The sequence below is a fragment of the Sturnira hondurensis genome, unplaced genomic scaffold, assembly GCF_014824575.4.
Source record: "Sturnira hondurensis isolate 20B ecotype Veracruz unplaced genomic scaffold, ASM1482457v3 Scaffold0013515, whole genome shotgun sequence".
Classification (NCBI taxonomy): Eukaryota; Metazoa; Chordata; class Mammalia; order Chiroptera; family Phyllostomidae; genus Sturnira; species Sturnira hondurensis.
Window position 1 is genome coordinate 8051027 of NW_028086146.1, and position 17566 is coordinate 8068592.

At 42.4% G+C, this 17566-nt stretch overlaps 1 protein-coding gene across 2 annotated transcripts in view; it reads right to left on the bottom strand.

Annotated features, from left to right (window-relative positions):
• The window catches only part of AK3 (adenylate kinase 3), a 29612-nt gene extending 14674 nt beyond the window's left edge, over positions 1–14938 (bottom strand). The window contains exon 1 of one of the 2 annotated variants that reach the window (XM_037061773.1): positions 14661–14938. In XM_037061773.1, coding sequence (XP_036917668.1) covers positions 14661–14811 — 151 coding nt within the window. In that variant the 5' untranslated portion in view covers positions 14812–14938. The remainder of the gene's footprint in view (positions 1–14660) is intronic. The other variant, XM_037061771.1, reaches the window with a different exon arrangement.
• Between the last annotated feature and the right edge of the window lie 2628 nt (positions 14939–17566).

Consider the following 17566-nt stretch of genomic DNA (forward strand, 5'->3'; position numbering starts at 1 on the left):
TGGCCTCTGCCCACAGTTTTATCTGGGACAGAGCTGTCTTCCAGTTCTTGCCTTGACGCCAGACACTTCAGTTCCTCCCTGTATGCCACTGATGCCTTTCAAGCTGCTACCTTGGTGCTGGAGCTCAGAAGGAGTGAGTCTGAGTAAGTCTTGTGCAGGCCCTTTAAGAGGTACTGCTTGGGACTCCCAATAGTTTCTTCCACCAACTCAATCCTCACTGGTTTTTATAGCCAAATGTGGGGACTTATGTTCCTGGCACTGGAACCCTGGGCTGTGGGCCTAGTGTGGGACTTGGACACCGACTCCTGAGATATCCCTCCCAATTTTTATCCATCATATGTATGTGTGGGACCAGCCCATTCCATGTCTGCACATTTCCTCCCTCCTATCAGTCTGGATGGATATGGTTTCTTTAATTCCGTAGTTGTTAGATTTCCATTCAACTTGATTTCTGATGGTTCTGAGTGATGGTTGTTCTAGAGCTTAGTTGTAATTTTAATGTGGTTGTGCGAGGTGGTGAGCTATGTTTAGCTATATCTCCATCTTGACTGGAAGTCTAGAGCATATTCTAAATTCTAAATTGTCGATTTCATGAACTTTAGATTTTAAATAAGCACATTAACTGCCTGGAAACTGGCAGCCATTGGCCAGGTGTACTGACTGGATTTACCAACTATATCTGGAAGAGGGACTGGGTTCAGAGAGAACGTACTCAGTATTCACTAAAATAACCTGTTGGGAAGGTCCACATGCATAATATGTGCACACTTCTCTGTTCCCAGTCTGTTGACCGCTGTTCTGGGAAAGTGGAGCACAACCTCATCAACAGTGTTTTGAAAAAAGATATAAAAACTTGAAATCCTCCAGGGCTGAGTCCCTAAAATTGGTATCGGACCCTCCCCTCACCTCTCATTATTCAGGCCAAGCCCTCTTCTAAACCCTCAAATACTGACAATAAATGGATTGAGATGATGAGACTAACTGAAAAAGTATCTAATTCATCATTATAAGAATAGCCTTACAAAACAATGATTTGCTCTTGCCGCTTCTATTCAGCATTGTACCAGAGACCATAGCCAGGGCAATTAGTCCAGAAAAAGAAACAAAAGACACCCACAAAGAAAGAAATAAAACTATCTCTATTTGCAGATTACATGGTCTTGTATATAGAAAATAGTAAGGCATCCACTAAAAGCTATTAGAACTAATAAATGAGCAAAGTTGCAGGACACAAGGTCAATATACAGAAGTCTAACAGTGAACATCTGAAAATGAAATTCAAAAAACAATTCCATGTGTAATTGCATCAAAAAATAAAATACTTAGTAATACGCTTTTTTTAAAAGGGCAAAACTCCCTGGCTGGTGTAGCTCAGTGGACTGAGCGCAGGACTGCAAACAGAAGGATTGCAGTTTGATTCCCAGTCAGGGCACATGCCTGGATGGCAGGCCAGGTCCCCACTTGGGGACTTGCGAGAGGCAACCGATCAATGTCTTTCTTACACGTCAATATGCTTCTCCCTCTCTGACTTCCCCCCTTCTGCTCTCTCAAAATAAATAAATAAAATCTCTCAAAAAAACACACACACACAAATACAAAATCCCAGCTCATGTCTTTTCAGAAATTGAGGAACTGACTGTAAAATTTGGTGGAAAGTGACCCAGAATAGCCAAAACACATTGGGAAAAGAACAAAGTTGGAGAACACACTTCAGATTTTAAAACAGCAATCAAACTGTGTGGTACTGGCATAAGGATAGACATATAAATTAATGGAACAGAACTGAGAGTCCAGAAATAACCCTTTAAATTCACAGTCAATTAATTTCCAACAAGGATGCTAAGGTGATTTAATAGGGGAAAATATTATTATAAACCAATGGTGCTGGGATTAAACTGAATAGACATACAGAAAGAATAAAGTTGGACCTCTACCTTATACCACATATAAAATGAAATCAATATGTTTCTTAGACCTAAATGTAGACCTAAAACTACAAAACTCTTGACTGGACACTTCATTAAAGTTAAAAACTTAAATGCTTCAGAGAACATCACCACAAAAGTGAAAAGACTATCCACTGAATGGGAGAACATTTTTATGAATTATATATCTGATAAGGAGCTTGTATCTAGAATATTTAAAGAATTCTTACAACTCAATAATGTGCAAAGGATTTGAATACAAAAAAGGAGATATACAAATAGCCAATAACCACAAGAAAAAATGTTCAACATCATTAGTCCTTAGGGAAATAACAAGTGGTAACCACAATGAGATACTACTTCATACACACTAGGATGGCTATAATCAAAAGACAAATAAAAGTGTTGTCAAAAATGTTGAGAACTTGAAACTCACATATATTGTTTGTAGAATAAATGATATAACCAATTTGGAAAACAGTGGGGCAGTACTTTAAAAGGTTAAAGAGTTACCATATTACCCAGAAATTCTACTACCAGGTATATACCCAAGGGGGAAAAAAAAAACATACCCACACAAAAACTTACATGTGTTCATAGCAACATTATTCACAATAGCAAAAAAAATGGAAACAACCAAATGTCCATCAAGCAATGAATGGATAAGTAAAATGTGGCATGCCCACACAAAATTATATTGTTTAGCCATGGAAAGATGAGAAGTACTGACGCATAGAAAGTGTATGAACTGGGAAAACACACTGATAGAAGCCACATATCACAAAAGACACGTATCACTTCATTTATATGAAATGTTCGGAAGAGCCAGATCTGTAAGATTAGTGGTTATCTAGGGCTGGGAGCATTGAAGGAGACACAGAATGACTGCTAATGGGAATAAGTTTTCTTTTTGAGGTGATAAAAATGTTCTAAAATTGATTGTGGTGATGGTTGCCAAACTTTGAATGTCATATGAAACACTGAACAATATATTTTAAGAGGGAATTTTATTGTATGTGAAATATATCAATAAAGTTTTTTTAAAGGAAAGATGAAAAATGCCTAGTAAGCAAAACAAAACAAAAAGCCATTTGTAATTCCATCACTATTCAGATAATTAATTTATAACTAATAATAAGAAAACTTTCAAATATTTTGTTTTGTGAACAACAGTCCCATGCATAGTCTTATAATCTTTCTCATTTATCACTAACAACTTTCTATATCAATAAACATTTGTGGACAATAGTTATTAAAATCTAAAGCATGTACTGCTCCCATTGGAGTTTATTTAAAAGAAAGAAAAAACAATTCAACTTCCTATGTCAAAGTCTAAACAATTGTTCATTATATTTTAAATTTTTATCCCCTCCCAAAATTAAATGCAAGGACTCTTGTCCAGTATATTCTTTGCACAATTGGTTTATTTTTATTCCCTTGATTGCCTATAATTTAATATTGTACCTGAACAGACTCCTCATAAAAATACTATTTCATTTTGATTCAAAAGTTAACAAAAAGTTAACTGACAAAATATAAACAGGTAGTTTAAAAATTAATTATTCAAATAAGCTAATTTTCTACAAAGGTATACACATATAAAAACAGAAAAGGAAGGTTAAAGGAAAATAGGGAAGTTAAAGCCACCTTTTAATTTTAAGGAAAATAACCAGGAATTCTATAAACATACAGACATGAATCTGAGAGATGAATCTTTGTATTATAAAAAAGCCATTTGTAATTCTACATCTTATTTTAAAGTTTGGTCATTCTTATAACATTACCCAAGCCAACCACACCTCATATCTGAATGATCTCTAAACAGTCTGAGCATCTATGAAGCACAAAAGGGGCCCTGGACAACCTGAAAATAACAGTTATCTTTTACACGTGCCGAGAGAAGGAAAGGACTACAGAGAATTAACCTAGGTCCTGCCAAAATTGCTCTCAGGAAAGTACATAAAACTTACTTTAAAAACATGTCCAAAGAAAGCAAAATAAAACTACGGGGATAACAGGGAATGAGACAAATAACTTTACACCCAATCAAGGGCTTTTTATGAGAACCTTTCTCAAATAATAAAGTCAGTCAACATGGTAGTTACCATAGCAGGAAGGAGATGAGACTCGGGGATTATAGCAGGCGGCCCCTTAAGTACCGTTTTCTGCCTGGGGTAAATAGGCATTCATTTTATACTTCTTCTAACCATACATAAAAATTAAAATACCTTCATCCACAAGATATTTCACAAGATTATGTTGAAAATAAAAACCTCTCTTTTTTTATGGGCAAATGTTTATTTAGAATGTCACAGAGGTAGACAAAGGGAGCCAGCTGGGCTGCATAGGCTCAAAAACGAGATATAGAAGCAAAAGAAGGGGCCCTTGGAACTCAGGAGAAAGAGTAAGGATATAGGTGCTTGGGGGAAATGTTTGGGTGTGAGAAAGAGAAGAGGGGAGAGAAAAAGGGAGGGGGGAGGAAGAGCAGGAAGGAGAAAGAAGGGGAGAAGAGAGAGCACGCACACGTGTAAAAACCTCTCTTGACCACTGGTCCCCTCTCCAACCATCCCAGTCTCCTCCTCAGTGAAGTACCTATGGAGAATTCCAGTCCCGGGTCTATACTCCTCCCCTTCCCACGCAGTTTCAGGATAGAAACACAACTCAGAAACTGTATAAAGAAACTGGGTCTGGCCTCATCATATGTCTCCCCACCCACGTCCCCTCTCACCATCTCCACCAAACACTCAAACCAAACCTCTTAGCAGGGAGCGCCACATCCTCTAGGGCCTCCTGGCCTCTGCACGTGCCTCTGTCTCCTCTCTGCTGCCTCACACGCTCTTGCTCATCTTTCAAGATACACCTTAAAGGGACCTTCGAAGTGAGGTGTCTTCAGCTTCCCAGGCAACTGAAAGTTCCTCCTCTGGACTTTCAGGTTCCAGCCTTGTTTCTGTTGGAGCACTCATCACACCGCGGAAACTATCTGTTTATGTGTTATTATGGCCTGAAGCATGACCCCTGATCCGTATGTTGAAGTCCCCAACCCCAATGTAGCTGTGTTTAGAGACAGGATATTTAAGGAGGTGATTAAGGCTAAATGAGTTCATAAACGGGGGACTCTAATCCAATCTGACTGATCTTATTAGAAGAGGAAGAGACGCCAGGAATATATGCAACAGAGGAAAAGCCACATGAGGACACAGTAAGAAGGCGGCCCTCGGCAAGCCAGGAAGAAAGGCCACACCAGAAACCAACCATCCCAGAACTTTGATCTTGGACTTCTAGCCTCCAGAACTATGAGAAAATAAATTTCTATTGTTTAAGCCATCTTGTAGGTAGTATTCTGTTATGGCAAACTGAGTAGACTAACACACAAAGCCACCCACTCACCTGCCCTCCATTCCTACATTCCAAATGTGAGCACCCCACTGAAATGTATTTGTCTCTGTTTCTCTAGCACCTAGAATACACTAGGTGCTTGATGGTGCCATGAATGGATGGATGCATGGATGAAGAGCTGGGTGGAGGTATGGAGAAATGAGTTGCCTGGATTCTCTCTTGCAATGGAATTTTAAAAGGCCTCACTTACTTTGTTGTAAAAAAATCTATCAAAAGCCTACTTTCTTTGAGATGATATGTATCTTCAGGTTCATCTTTTTAAAATACTCTTTAAACCATTTAAACATTTGTGTATATTTGTATGTATGTATGTATGATTTTTAGAGAGAGTGGAAAGGAGGGAGAAAGAGAGGGAGAGAAACATCGATGTGACAGAAACATCAATCAGTTGCTTCACAATCGATTTGTTTCTCATATGTGCCCCAACTGGGGGTCAAACCAGTGACCTTTTGCTTTGTGGGACAATGCCCAACCAACTGAGACACACCGGTCAGGGTACTCTTTAATTATTTAAACAAACTTTAGTGTACCCATAAAATAACAGAAAAGGGCACAACAACCCAAATGTCCATACCTCAATGGTTAAAGAAAGACAGTATATCCATTCAATGGAATATTATTCAGAGAAGGAAGGAAGGAAGGAAGGAAGGACGGACCAATACAACATGGGTGAGCCTGGAAAACATTATGCTAAGTGAAAAATGCCAGACAAAAAAGACCAGATATTGTATGATGCCATTTACATGAAATGTTCAAGTATGAAAATAAAGAGAAGAATGTAGATTAGTGTTGCCAGTGGCACAGACTGGATGGGGAGAGATGGGAAGGGAGTGACTGCTAATGGGTATGAGGGTTTTTGGGGGGGTAATGAAAGTGTTCTAAAATCAATTGTGGTGATGGTTGCACAACTCGGAATAGACTGGTCCATTGAATTGTATACCTCAAATGGGAAAATTACATGAAAATTACATTTCAATAAAACTGTTAGAAAAAAGAAATAGGGCAAACCTTATGGAAAGCAATCCTGTTAAAGGTACAGAACGGTAAGTGCACTTTGCTACCATTTGTGTAAAAAAGAAAAAACAGGAAAACTGGAGAAGCTGTATTAAGTGCATGAAATAGCTCTGGACAGATCTTTTCAGTAAATGCTGTTTTATATTTTTTGAAATTCCAAACCAGGTAATGTAATGCTTATTATAAATCAAATTTTTGCCATTGTAAAAATAGTTTGCCCTGTTGTCAGAATCATTCTAATTAGGCACACCTGTGCTCCCTGGGCGTACATAGACATACAGAATCTTGGGAACGGACAGAGGCTTGGAAGATGTCTACTGACTAACTTCCCCAATTTACAGATGAGAACAAGTAACATTCAAAAGGGCTAGCCATCCAGTCCAGGGTTACATCTTTGAGAAGCACTAAGCGCAGTGCGGTTTCTCAAACTCTGGGCAATCACATGGCAACCATACAATTCCTGCCATAGTTGAGCTCTTATTCACTATATACTTTTCTTCAAAATGGCTCCGCTTTTTAATAAGCCACAATAGTCATGAAATTAAAGGTTTGTTGTACTAGTTATTTTTCTAATATGCTTTGTAAGAAATTTTTATTGGGTTTAAAATTTGAATTTTACTTTTTTGGGGGATAATATTTGTCTACCTGAAATTATCTCATGGACCTCAATGTGGGAAATGCTGCATGGGAAGTGTCATTTAATGTTCACCTTTGTCCCCCAGTAGCTGTTCTTTTTTATTGCGCGAGTTCCTTAATGTCTCCTGAACGCAGCCCCTTCACCTTTAGAGGAGGGCGCTGGGCTAATGTCAAAGGGTCAAACTCCAGTTCCTGACTCCTAGGTCCAGAGGTGCTCTCAGCTACCCCAGGTTGGCAGCTGTCAACAGGTTGTATCGTGTTTCCAATGTCTTTGTCAAGTCTGCCGGGATGATTTTAAACTTGAGCTATGAAATACAGCCCTAGGTTATAAAATACCCACATGACACAGTGTTTGGAGAGTACACTGGCACCGTCCTTCTGTAGCACTATTGGATCACACCGTATTTACAGAAACTCCACACTCGGGAATTTATCTGGCGTCCGTAAGCAGAGATGCTGCCACATGTTCACGCACAGGGAGAATCACTGCAGCATTTACCACAGCAAAGGATGGTTAACAGCATGAATGTCTGATAACAGGTAAATGTTAAATTAATAATTATGCTATTTTTAATAGTTTAATATGCTATTTTTAATTTATTGACTTTAAAAGTTTTATTTCTTTATTGGTTTTAGAGACAGCAAGAAACATTGATTTGTTGTTCCACTATTCATGCATTCATTGTTTGCTTCTTCTGTGTGCCCCAACTGCAGATTGAACCCACAATCTTGGTGTGTTGAGATGACACTTTAAACATCTGAGCTACCTGGCCAGGGTTTATTGATTTGAGAGAGAAAGAAGATGTGGGGGAGGAACAGAGAGAGAAACACTGATTTGTTGTTCCACTTACTTATGCATTCACTGTTTGATACTTGTGTGTGATACCAGGGATCCAACCTGCAACCTTGGCATATCGGGATGGTGCGTCAAACCAACTGCGCTGCCTGGCCAGCGCCAGTAATTGTGCAGTCTTGATAAAACTAAATATTCTTAATGATGTGTGAACATACTCACAATAAGTGAGGTAAAATATATCTAAGCAATAATTTAGAATATAACAAAATTGCAAACACGAAAAAGCAACAGAGAAAAAGAATATAAGAAAAATCAGCAAAAGCTTCATTTATAATTGTCTCTAGGTAGTGAACTTCACAAAGGATTTTCATTTTCTTTTTTATATTCTCATGACATGTTTTTTCTCCTTTATAATACATATACTTTACTCTTAGTATCAAAAAACATTAAGCAATATTTTTTAAATAAACAATAACATATCTTTTTCAGCTCTGATCCTGTGGGAAATACCCAATTTACTCACAATTATTTACTGAAAATATATTCTTTGTCCTGAGATACAAAACATCTGTAATAACAATCTCATGACCCCTCTCTAAACTCCATTTTCTGTTTTCCTTGTTAAAGAACCGCCTGTGAAAGCCACAGACACAACGGATGCCTGAAATAAACTGACCATCTTCCCCTCCCTCTAGCTTCTCTCCCCAGGTTGTGGAGACTGAAAGAGGACCGCAGCATGTCAGGGATGTTAGCAGTAAACAAAGAGTATTATTCCTCAATTTTTAAAAAGTTTACTTGTGGACTTCTAGCCAAGATGGAGGCATAGATGGAAACAATATGCCTCCTAGCACAACCAAAATTAAGGACAACAAAGATTTAGAAACAAAAACACAACCAGAACAGACAGAAAATCGAACTGTACAGAAGTCCAACAACCATTCATCCAGATCAGTATGAGGGGCGGAGTTGGTGTCTGGCAGAGAGGGGCTGAGGCAGGAAAAGGTGATGGCTGCCAGACCTGCTGGTGGGGAGGAAACAAGCAGACCCAGTGAGGTGCACAAGGCAGTTGGCTGACCACGGTCACTCATTCACTGGCAGATAAACCAGGTGAAAATAGGCAGCAAGATAGACTGTGCAACCCAAGGCTCCAGCGCTGGAAAATAAATGCGAAAAGCACCAATTGAAAACACTGGTGGGGGTTGAGGTACCAAGAGAGACTCCCAGCCTCACAGGAGAGTTCATTGGAGAGACCCACAGGGTCCTAGAATGTACACAAGCCCACCCACCCAGGGAACCAGGACCAGAAGGGCCCAATTTGCTTGTGGGAAACAGTAGAGGGGACTGAAATCCAAGACAGCGGGGAACAAACGCCATTGCTCCCTCTCTGACCCCGCCCCAGCATACAGGGTCAAACCCAGCCACTGGGTTGCCCCACTCTGGTGAACACCTAAGGCTCCGCCCCTCATACATAACAGGCATGACCTGACCTAAAAATTATGGCCCAAACAGCAAAACAAATCAAAGCCCCAGAGCCAATACTTTTAAGTGACCGAGAGATAGCCAGCCTATCAGATGCACAATTCAAAATACTGGTGATCAGGATGCTCATAGAACTGGTTGATTTTGGTCACAAATTAGATGAAAAAATGAAGGCTACACTAAGTGAAATGAAGGAAAATGCACAGGGAACCAATAGCGATGGGAAAAAAAATAAGACTCAAATCAATGGAGTGGCCAGAAGGAAGAAAGAAACAACAGAACAGAAAAGAATGAAGAAACAAGAATTCAAAAAAATGAAGAGAGGCTCAGGAACCTCCAGGACATCGTTAAACGTTCCAACATCCGAATTATAGGGGTACCAGAAGGGGAAGAGGAAGACCAACAAGTGGAAAACTTATTTGAACAAGTAATAAAGGACGACTTCCACCAAGATGGAGGCATAGGTGGAAACACTGTGCCTTCTCCCACAACCAAGTTTGAACACAACAAAGGTTTGGAGAACTAGGACACACCCAAAGAACAGAAAACGGAATTATACAGAAGTCCGGCTACATCTAACCCTTCAACGGGGACGGTAAGAGAGGCGGAGCCTGCAGCGGAGCTGGGTCAGGCAGGACAGATCCCCTGACTTAGGCGTGCAGGCAGCCCGGAACCAGTCGGGGTGTGGGGCAGACTGACCGCGGTCGCACATTTGCGCACAGTGAGACGGACCACACAGGCCCCAGGGGGCGAACCCAGTGGTGGAGGGCTGACGGCGGTGGCACACTCGCGTGCAGTGGAGCGGGGCGCGTGGGCCTGGTGACGGTGGTGGCTGTGGCGCCGCGGCCACAGCAGCAGGCAGCAGACGGGAAGCCATTGTCCCTCTTTGACCCCGCCCCCACATACAACGTCACAACCCAGCAACTTAGTTGCCCTGCTCTAGTGAATACTTCAGGGCTCTGATCCTGCTACGGAACAGGCACGAACAGCCCAAAAGATGGTGCAAGAAGAACTCAAAGTCCCAGAGCCAATAACTCTAAGCGACCAAGAAATTGCCAGCCTCTCAGAAGCACAATTTAAGACACTATTTATCAGGATGCTCACAGAACTGGTAGATTATAGTCACAAATTAGAGGAACATAGTCACAAATTAGAGGAACATATGAAGGCTAAACTAATTGAAATGAAGGGTGATGCACAGGAAACCACTAGTGATGGAAAGGAAACTGGGACTCAAATCAATGGAATGGACCAGAAGGAAGAACAAAACATCCCACCAGAAAGGAATGAAGAAATGAGAATTTTAAAAAATGAGGAGAGGCTAAGGAACCTCCAGGACATCTTTAAACATTCCAACATCCGGATTATAGGGGTACCAGAAGGGGGAAAGAAACAGCCACGAGTGGAAAACTTATTTGAACAAATAATAAAGGAGAACTTCCCCAGTCTGGCAAAGGAAATAGACTTCCAGGAAATCCAGGAAGCTCAGAGAGTCCCAAAGAAGTTGGACCCAAGAAGGAACACACCAAGGCACATCATAATTACATTAGCCAAGACCAAAATGAAGGAGAGAATCCTAGAAGCATCAAGGGATAAGGGGACAGTCACCTACAAAGGAGTACCCATCAGACTGTCAGCGGATTTCTCAAAAGAGACCTTACAGGCAAGAAGGGGCTGGAAAGAAGTATTCCAAGTCATGAAATCCAAAGACCTACAGCCAAGATTGCTTTATCCAGCAAAACTTTCATTTAGAATGGAAGGACAGATAAAGTGCTTCTCAGATAAGGTCAAGTTCAAGGAGTTCATCATCACCAAGCCCTTATTATATGAAATGCTAAAGGGACTTATCTAAGAAAAAGAAGATGAAAAATATGAACAGTGAAAGGACAGCAAACACACAGTTATTAACAGCCACACCTAAAACAAAAGCAAACCAAGAGGACAGCTAGATCAGGAGTGGAACCATAGAAATGAAGAACACATGGAGGGTTAGAAACAGGGGGGTGGGAGGGGGAGAAGGCACAGAAAATAGCATAGATGGTAGGTAGAAAATAGATAGGAGGGAGGGCGAGAATAGTGGGGGAAATATAGAATCTAAAGAACTTGAGACACGTGGTTATAAACTAAGGGGGGAGAATGGTGGGGGAGGGAGTGTGCAGGTGGAGGGGAATTATGGGGGGGAATAGAACAACTGTAATGGTATAATAAAATATATTTTAAAAAATAATAATAATAAAGGAGAACTTCCCCAGTCTGGCAAAGGAAACAAACTTCCAGAAAGTCCAGGAAGCTCAGAGAGTCCCAAAGAAGGTTGGACCCAAGAAGGAACACACCAAGGCAGATCATCATTACATTAGCCAAGATTAAAATGAAGGAGAGAATTCTAGAAGCAGCAAGAAATAAGGGGACAGTTACCTACAAAGGACTTCCCATCAAACTGTCAGCTGATATCTCAAAAGAGACCTTGCAGGCAAGAAGGGACTGGAAAGAACTATTCCCAAGTCATGAAAGGCAAGGACCTACATCCAAGATTGCTTTATCCAGCAAAGCTTTCATTTAGAATGGAAGGGCAGATAAAGTGCTCCTCAGACAAGGTCAAGTTCAAGGAGTTCATCACTACCAAGCCCTTATTATATGAAATGTTAAAGGGACTTATCTAAGAAAAAGAAGATAAAAAATATGAACAGTGAAAGGTCAGCAAACTCAGAGCTATTAACAACCACACCTAAAACAAAAGCAAACTAAGAGGACAACTAGATCAGGAGTGGAACCATAGAAATGGAGATCACATGGAGGGTTAGCAACAGGGGAGTGGGAGGAGGAGGAGGGAGAAGGTACAGAGAATAAGTAGCATAGATGGTGGGGAGAAAATAGACAGGGGGAGGACAAGAGTAGTGTGGGAGCTAAATGTGGGAGCTAAAGAACTTATGACACATGGACATGAACTAAAGCAGGGAATGTGGGTGGGAGGGGGTGTGCAGGGTGGGGGGGAATGAAGGGGGGAAATGGGACAACTGTAATGGCATAATCAATAAAGTATATTATTTTTAAAAAGTTTAGATGGTACGTAGAAAATAGATAGGGGGGAGGGCGAGAATAGTGGGGGAAATATAGAATCCAAAGAACTTGAGACACGTGGTTATAAACTAAGGGGGGGAGAATGGTGGGGGAGGGAGGGTGCGGGTGGAGGGGAATGAAGGGGGGGAATAGAACAACTGTAATGGTATAATCAATAAAATATATTTTTTAAAAAAGTTTACTTACTTGCTTTAAATTAGTATGTTAAATGTTTTGTGCTTTCACAAATTAACATATCCTTAAATCTTCGCTGAAGGTGTCCTATAATCACAATTATGTATCACTGCTGAGTTATTTTTCAGCAAGTTGCTTCATGGTTCTTTACTCCTTTCCATTCTGAATCATCTTACCCCAACTAGGCAGAGTACTGGAGACTGTTACCTAACTACTTCAATATGTTGCATCAAGCACACTTCACAAGGGGGCCAAACAATTTAACCTTTTGAAGAAGTTGAGCTAACTACTTTATGATTCATGATTTACTTTATGATTTATGATTTATGAAAATACTGTGATTTTTTTTAAAGATCAATGTTAGAAGAGAAAAATGAGAGTAGTAATACACCAAACTAGGTGCTGAACCAAAGAACTCCAAGACAAAGTAAAAACACTGGGGTGGTTCTTTGTTTCATCTAAATATCAGTATTTTTGAAGCAAACATAAAACCCCACCTAGAAGTAACTTACATGGTCATAAATAGGGGACTGAGTAAATAAATTATAGTAGATTCAGCAAATGGATACTTAAGAAACATTAATAAAATAAAGGGGATGCCCATGTTTTCATGTGGAAAGACATCTGAAACATAAAGTGAAAACACACTGGTGCAGAATACACATATAGCATGATCACATATTAATAAACTAAGGCACATACACGTTTGTGTTTATACAAAAACTTCTAAAGGGCAAAACGTAACACTGTTCCCTTTGAAAGAATGGGACTGAGTCAGGTCAACGGGGTAAGAGGGGCTTTACTTTTATTTTATGTACTTCCATCCTGTTTCCAATACTTTTTTTTAACCTCATTTAGGCATTCATTACTTCTACAATATTTAAAAGGGACCTTTGCTCTAGCTGGTGTGGCTCAGTGGATTGAGTGCGGGGGCCTGTGAACCAAAAAGTTGCTGATTCCTGGTCAGGGTACAGGCCTGGGTTGGGGGCCAGGTCTCCAATTGGGCACGTGAGAGGCAATCAATGGACATATCTTTCACATTTCGATGTTTCTTTCCCCCTTTCTCCCTCCTTTCCCCTCTAAAAAGAAATAAGTAGAATCTTTTTTAAAAATAAAAATGAGCTTCAAATGAATTCCATTTTGGCAAATAAAGATGAGCACTTTTGAGAAAAAAACATCTCATTCTGATGTTTGTTGACTTTTGGAAAACAGCTTTAAGATTTAATTTACATAAAATCGACTCATTGTGAAGTGTAGTTTGTTGACTGGATTTCATGCTGAGTTACAAAAACTTATTTGGCGTGAGAATAAAACAATCTTTCAGATAACTACACACAAGAATAGCTTTTGTGTCTAAAATCTCTAGGGGTGTCCAAGATCTGTGCCAATTGAGTGGCTGCAGTGAGGATAAATAATGCTCCGCCTTAAGATATGGGGGAAGTTCGGAACCAGAAAATCCCCTAGAGTTAAAAGAGGGAGAGAGAGAGAGACAGGGAGGGGGAGGAAGGGAGAGGAAGGAAGGGAAGGAGGTAAAAACCAAGAAAAAGAAAGCGCAAACAATTCTCCCAGAGGGGTTCAAACTTCAGGCCGCCGCGTGCGGCCCAGGGTGGCTATGAATGCGGCCCAACCCAAAATCATACATTTACCTAAAATCTTTTTTTCTCATCAGTTTTCGTCAGTGTTCGTATATTTAATGTGTGGGTCAAGACAACTCTTCTTCTCCCAGTGTGGCCCAGAGATGTCAAAAGGTTGGACACCCCTGCTAGGCGTAAGGGCACGTGGAGAATAAGCCACAGTTCATGGTCTTTTTTTAAGCATCTGCGACTGGGGTTGGACTTGCCTCTCAAACCCAAACAGTTTCCTTTAATCTTTGAACTTCGAACGTGTCCTAACTTCCTAGTTCCTTCCCCTAATACCCCGCCTGAGGCTGTCCACGGAGGTCGGAGGTTTCCGTGCGCAGTTACTCGCTCAGCAGCGGGAGGTCTCGCCCCTGGACAGCGGGCAGCAAATGCATCCCCATCCCTGGACCCCGCATAGCCTGCACTCGCATCTGTGAATCCGCATCCCCGGGAAGCGCACCCCGCCCTCCACGGCCCGTCCGCCCTCAAATCCCAACCCCGGCGACACCGCACGTCACCCCTCCCTCCAGTTTGGGTTCCCACCTGTGCCTCGAAGCATGTTGTTTCGGAGCAGGTCCCCGCTGGAGAGGTGCTTCAGCTCAAAGTGTTTGGTGATACGCGACGACACGGTGCCCTTGCCGGAGCCCGGCGCCCCCATGATCACCGCGCGCAGTAGCCGCGCGGACGCCCCCATGGTGGCGGGGAGAGGTGGGGCTGTGAGGACCGCGGGGCTTCTGCCTGGCTGCGCACTCCCCGGGCTCGGCGGCCCGCGGCCAGCGGGTGGCTGCGCTGCGAGCGGGTGGCAGCGCGGTGCCCAGGCGCTCCCGGAAGTGAAGCTACAGCCAAGGGGCCGCCCCTCCCGCGCCCGGCCCGGCGGCAGCGCCCGCCCCTCGGTGACCCGAGCGCCTATTCCCCAACCCCCGGCCAGGCCGGCCGGCCAAGCCGCGCCCTCTCCGCCACCCTCGCCAGCTCCAGGGCCGCGGGCGCCCACGTGCTCCTTTACGCGCCTGCTCCCCACCGACCTGCTTCGGTCTGCTCCCACCAGGCGTACCGCTGCACCCTCTTTGCTCTCCTCCGCCGCCTGGGCCCCCTCGGCGACCCCTGGTAGTTCCCCAGGCCACTTTTCTCGGACCCATCCCCCCAGTCTTGTCGCTGACCCTCCCTGCCCCGCGGGCTACGTCGCGCCCTTGGCAACTCCCGCGAGTCCCCTCCCTATCCCTAGCTGCCTCATTGCTCGGAGCTGTCACCTGATGCGGTCCTTCCCCCACCACACCCCCAACATCTGCGCAGCCCTCACCTCGGGTCCAGGCCACGTGCTGTCCTGCCCAGTCCCAGGTGGGTAGACCTCACCCCCTCCGTGCCTCTCCCAAACTCTGCGCGCGCTGGTCACTACCACCGCCACCGGGACCCCTCCGCTCTCCAGGGTCACCAGACCGTACCTTGCTCCTTACCCTACCCACCTCGCTCCACTCTCCTCTCTGGCCTCCTCCTCTGCTGCTGCTGAGCGACATTAAAAGGAACCAGTTCCTCCCTTCCTGCCTTCACGCTGGTTTGTAAAGTAGGTTTATTCCACGTAGAATTCCAGTAGGTGAAAATGAGCGGAAAGGGCCTTCCTCATTCACAGGGAGGAAACCCTGTTGAAATGGAGTGAGGGTCCTTAAGTCACACATCAATTGAGGGTAACTTCCATAGAAGTCACACTTACACACTTTGAAATTCAGAAGAAGCTGTTACGTTTATTCAGCACAGCCTGAAACTACTGGCTGCTCCTCAGGTTCTGTATTTGCCTTCGACGCTGCGTTCGTTCCATAAATATTCACTCAGTGCTCATTATGTGCTAGATATTGTTCTAAGGGGACTTGGAAATGCTGCGATGAACAAGACAAAATTTCTACTCCTTGGAGTTTAAAGTCTAGGGAAGGAGACAGATCATAACAAGGAAAAGAATAAATGAGCAAGATAATATGAGTTAGTGCTATGAACAAAATAAAAGAGAATATATGAAAGTGTGGAGGGAGGTTGTTTTAGATCCATCCCATGATCAGTAAGGCTTTGAAGAAATGGCATTTGCTCTGAGTACTGAATTAGAACATGGAAGGGCAGCAACACAGATAAGGGGGAAAGGCCCTGAAACTGAAGGTTTCCCATGTTTCAGAAATAGAAACACAAGACAAACTTCTGGTACCTATTTCCTCTGTAAAGTAGACTTATAATATTAGTATGGCGTTGTTAAAGTGATGTGTATAAAGTATAATGCCAGGTACAGGGTACGCACTCAGTAAAGGTTATTCATTATTATTGTCACTTATTTGTTGTAGGACACAATTCCAAGGCAGAACACAGTACCATCCTCCTCAGAAGTTGCCAAATGAGTAATCGAAACTGCTTTCATCCCTGGCTAGGATGGCTCCGTGGATTGAGCACTGGCCTACGAACCAAAGGGTGGTGGGCTCTATTCCCATTCAGGGCACATGACTGGGTTGCAAGCTAGGTCCCCAGTGGGTGGCACATGACAGGCAACCACACATTGATGTTTCTCTCCTCTCCCTCCCTTTCCCTCTGTCTAAAAATAAATAAATAAAAATCTTCAAAAAAAACCACCCCTGCTTTTGATTTCAAAGACAGAAATTATTTCAGAAAGGAATGGTAAAGGAAAGATCCCTCCCTGGTGAATCTGAGCTGTGAGAAGGGATTTGATAGGTAGACAGTGCAATACTTAGAAAAAAAATTAGCCCTGGCTGCATAGTTCAGTCGGTTAAAGTTGGGTTACAGCATTGTCCTAACCTGATAGGCAAGTCACAGGTTCCATCCCTGGTCAGGGCACATACAAAAATCAACCAATAGATGCATAAATGGGTTGAACAACAAATCACTGCTTCTCTCTCTCACTAGAAATCAACAACTAAAATTTTTTTAAAAATTATTAGCTCAACCCTGGCCAAGTTGTTCAGTTGGTTGAAGCATCATCCTGTATATCAAAAGGTTGTGGGTTTGATTTTCAGTCGGGGCACATTCCTAGTTTGCAGGTTGGATCCCTGTTGCGTGCGTGTGAGATACATGTTTCTCTATCATATCAATGTTTGCCTCTCTCCCTTCCTCCATCTCTAAAATCAATAAACATATCCTTGTGTGAAGATTAAAAATAATTAATAGCTCATACATATTCATTGCTGAGAAAGAATGCAAGTAAATGAAAAGTAAACATTCAGTTCACATAGTTAGAAAAATAACATCAAAATAATTCAATGAAAGCAAAGAAAGGGATTAAGTAAAGAAAAACAACATAAAGGAAAGGACTGGAAAATTTAAGAACCAGAACTAGCAAATGTGAAAAGGCCTGGACAAGTACAAATTGCGAAACACTGGAAAACCTAAAGGTATAGGGAAAGTATTCTGATCTCCAAAACTGGGAACATTTGAGGTTTTAGCTACAAAAGAGACCTGAAAGG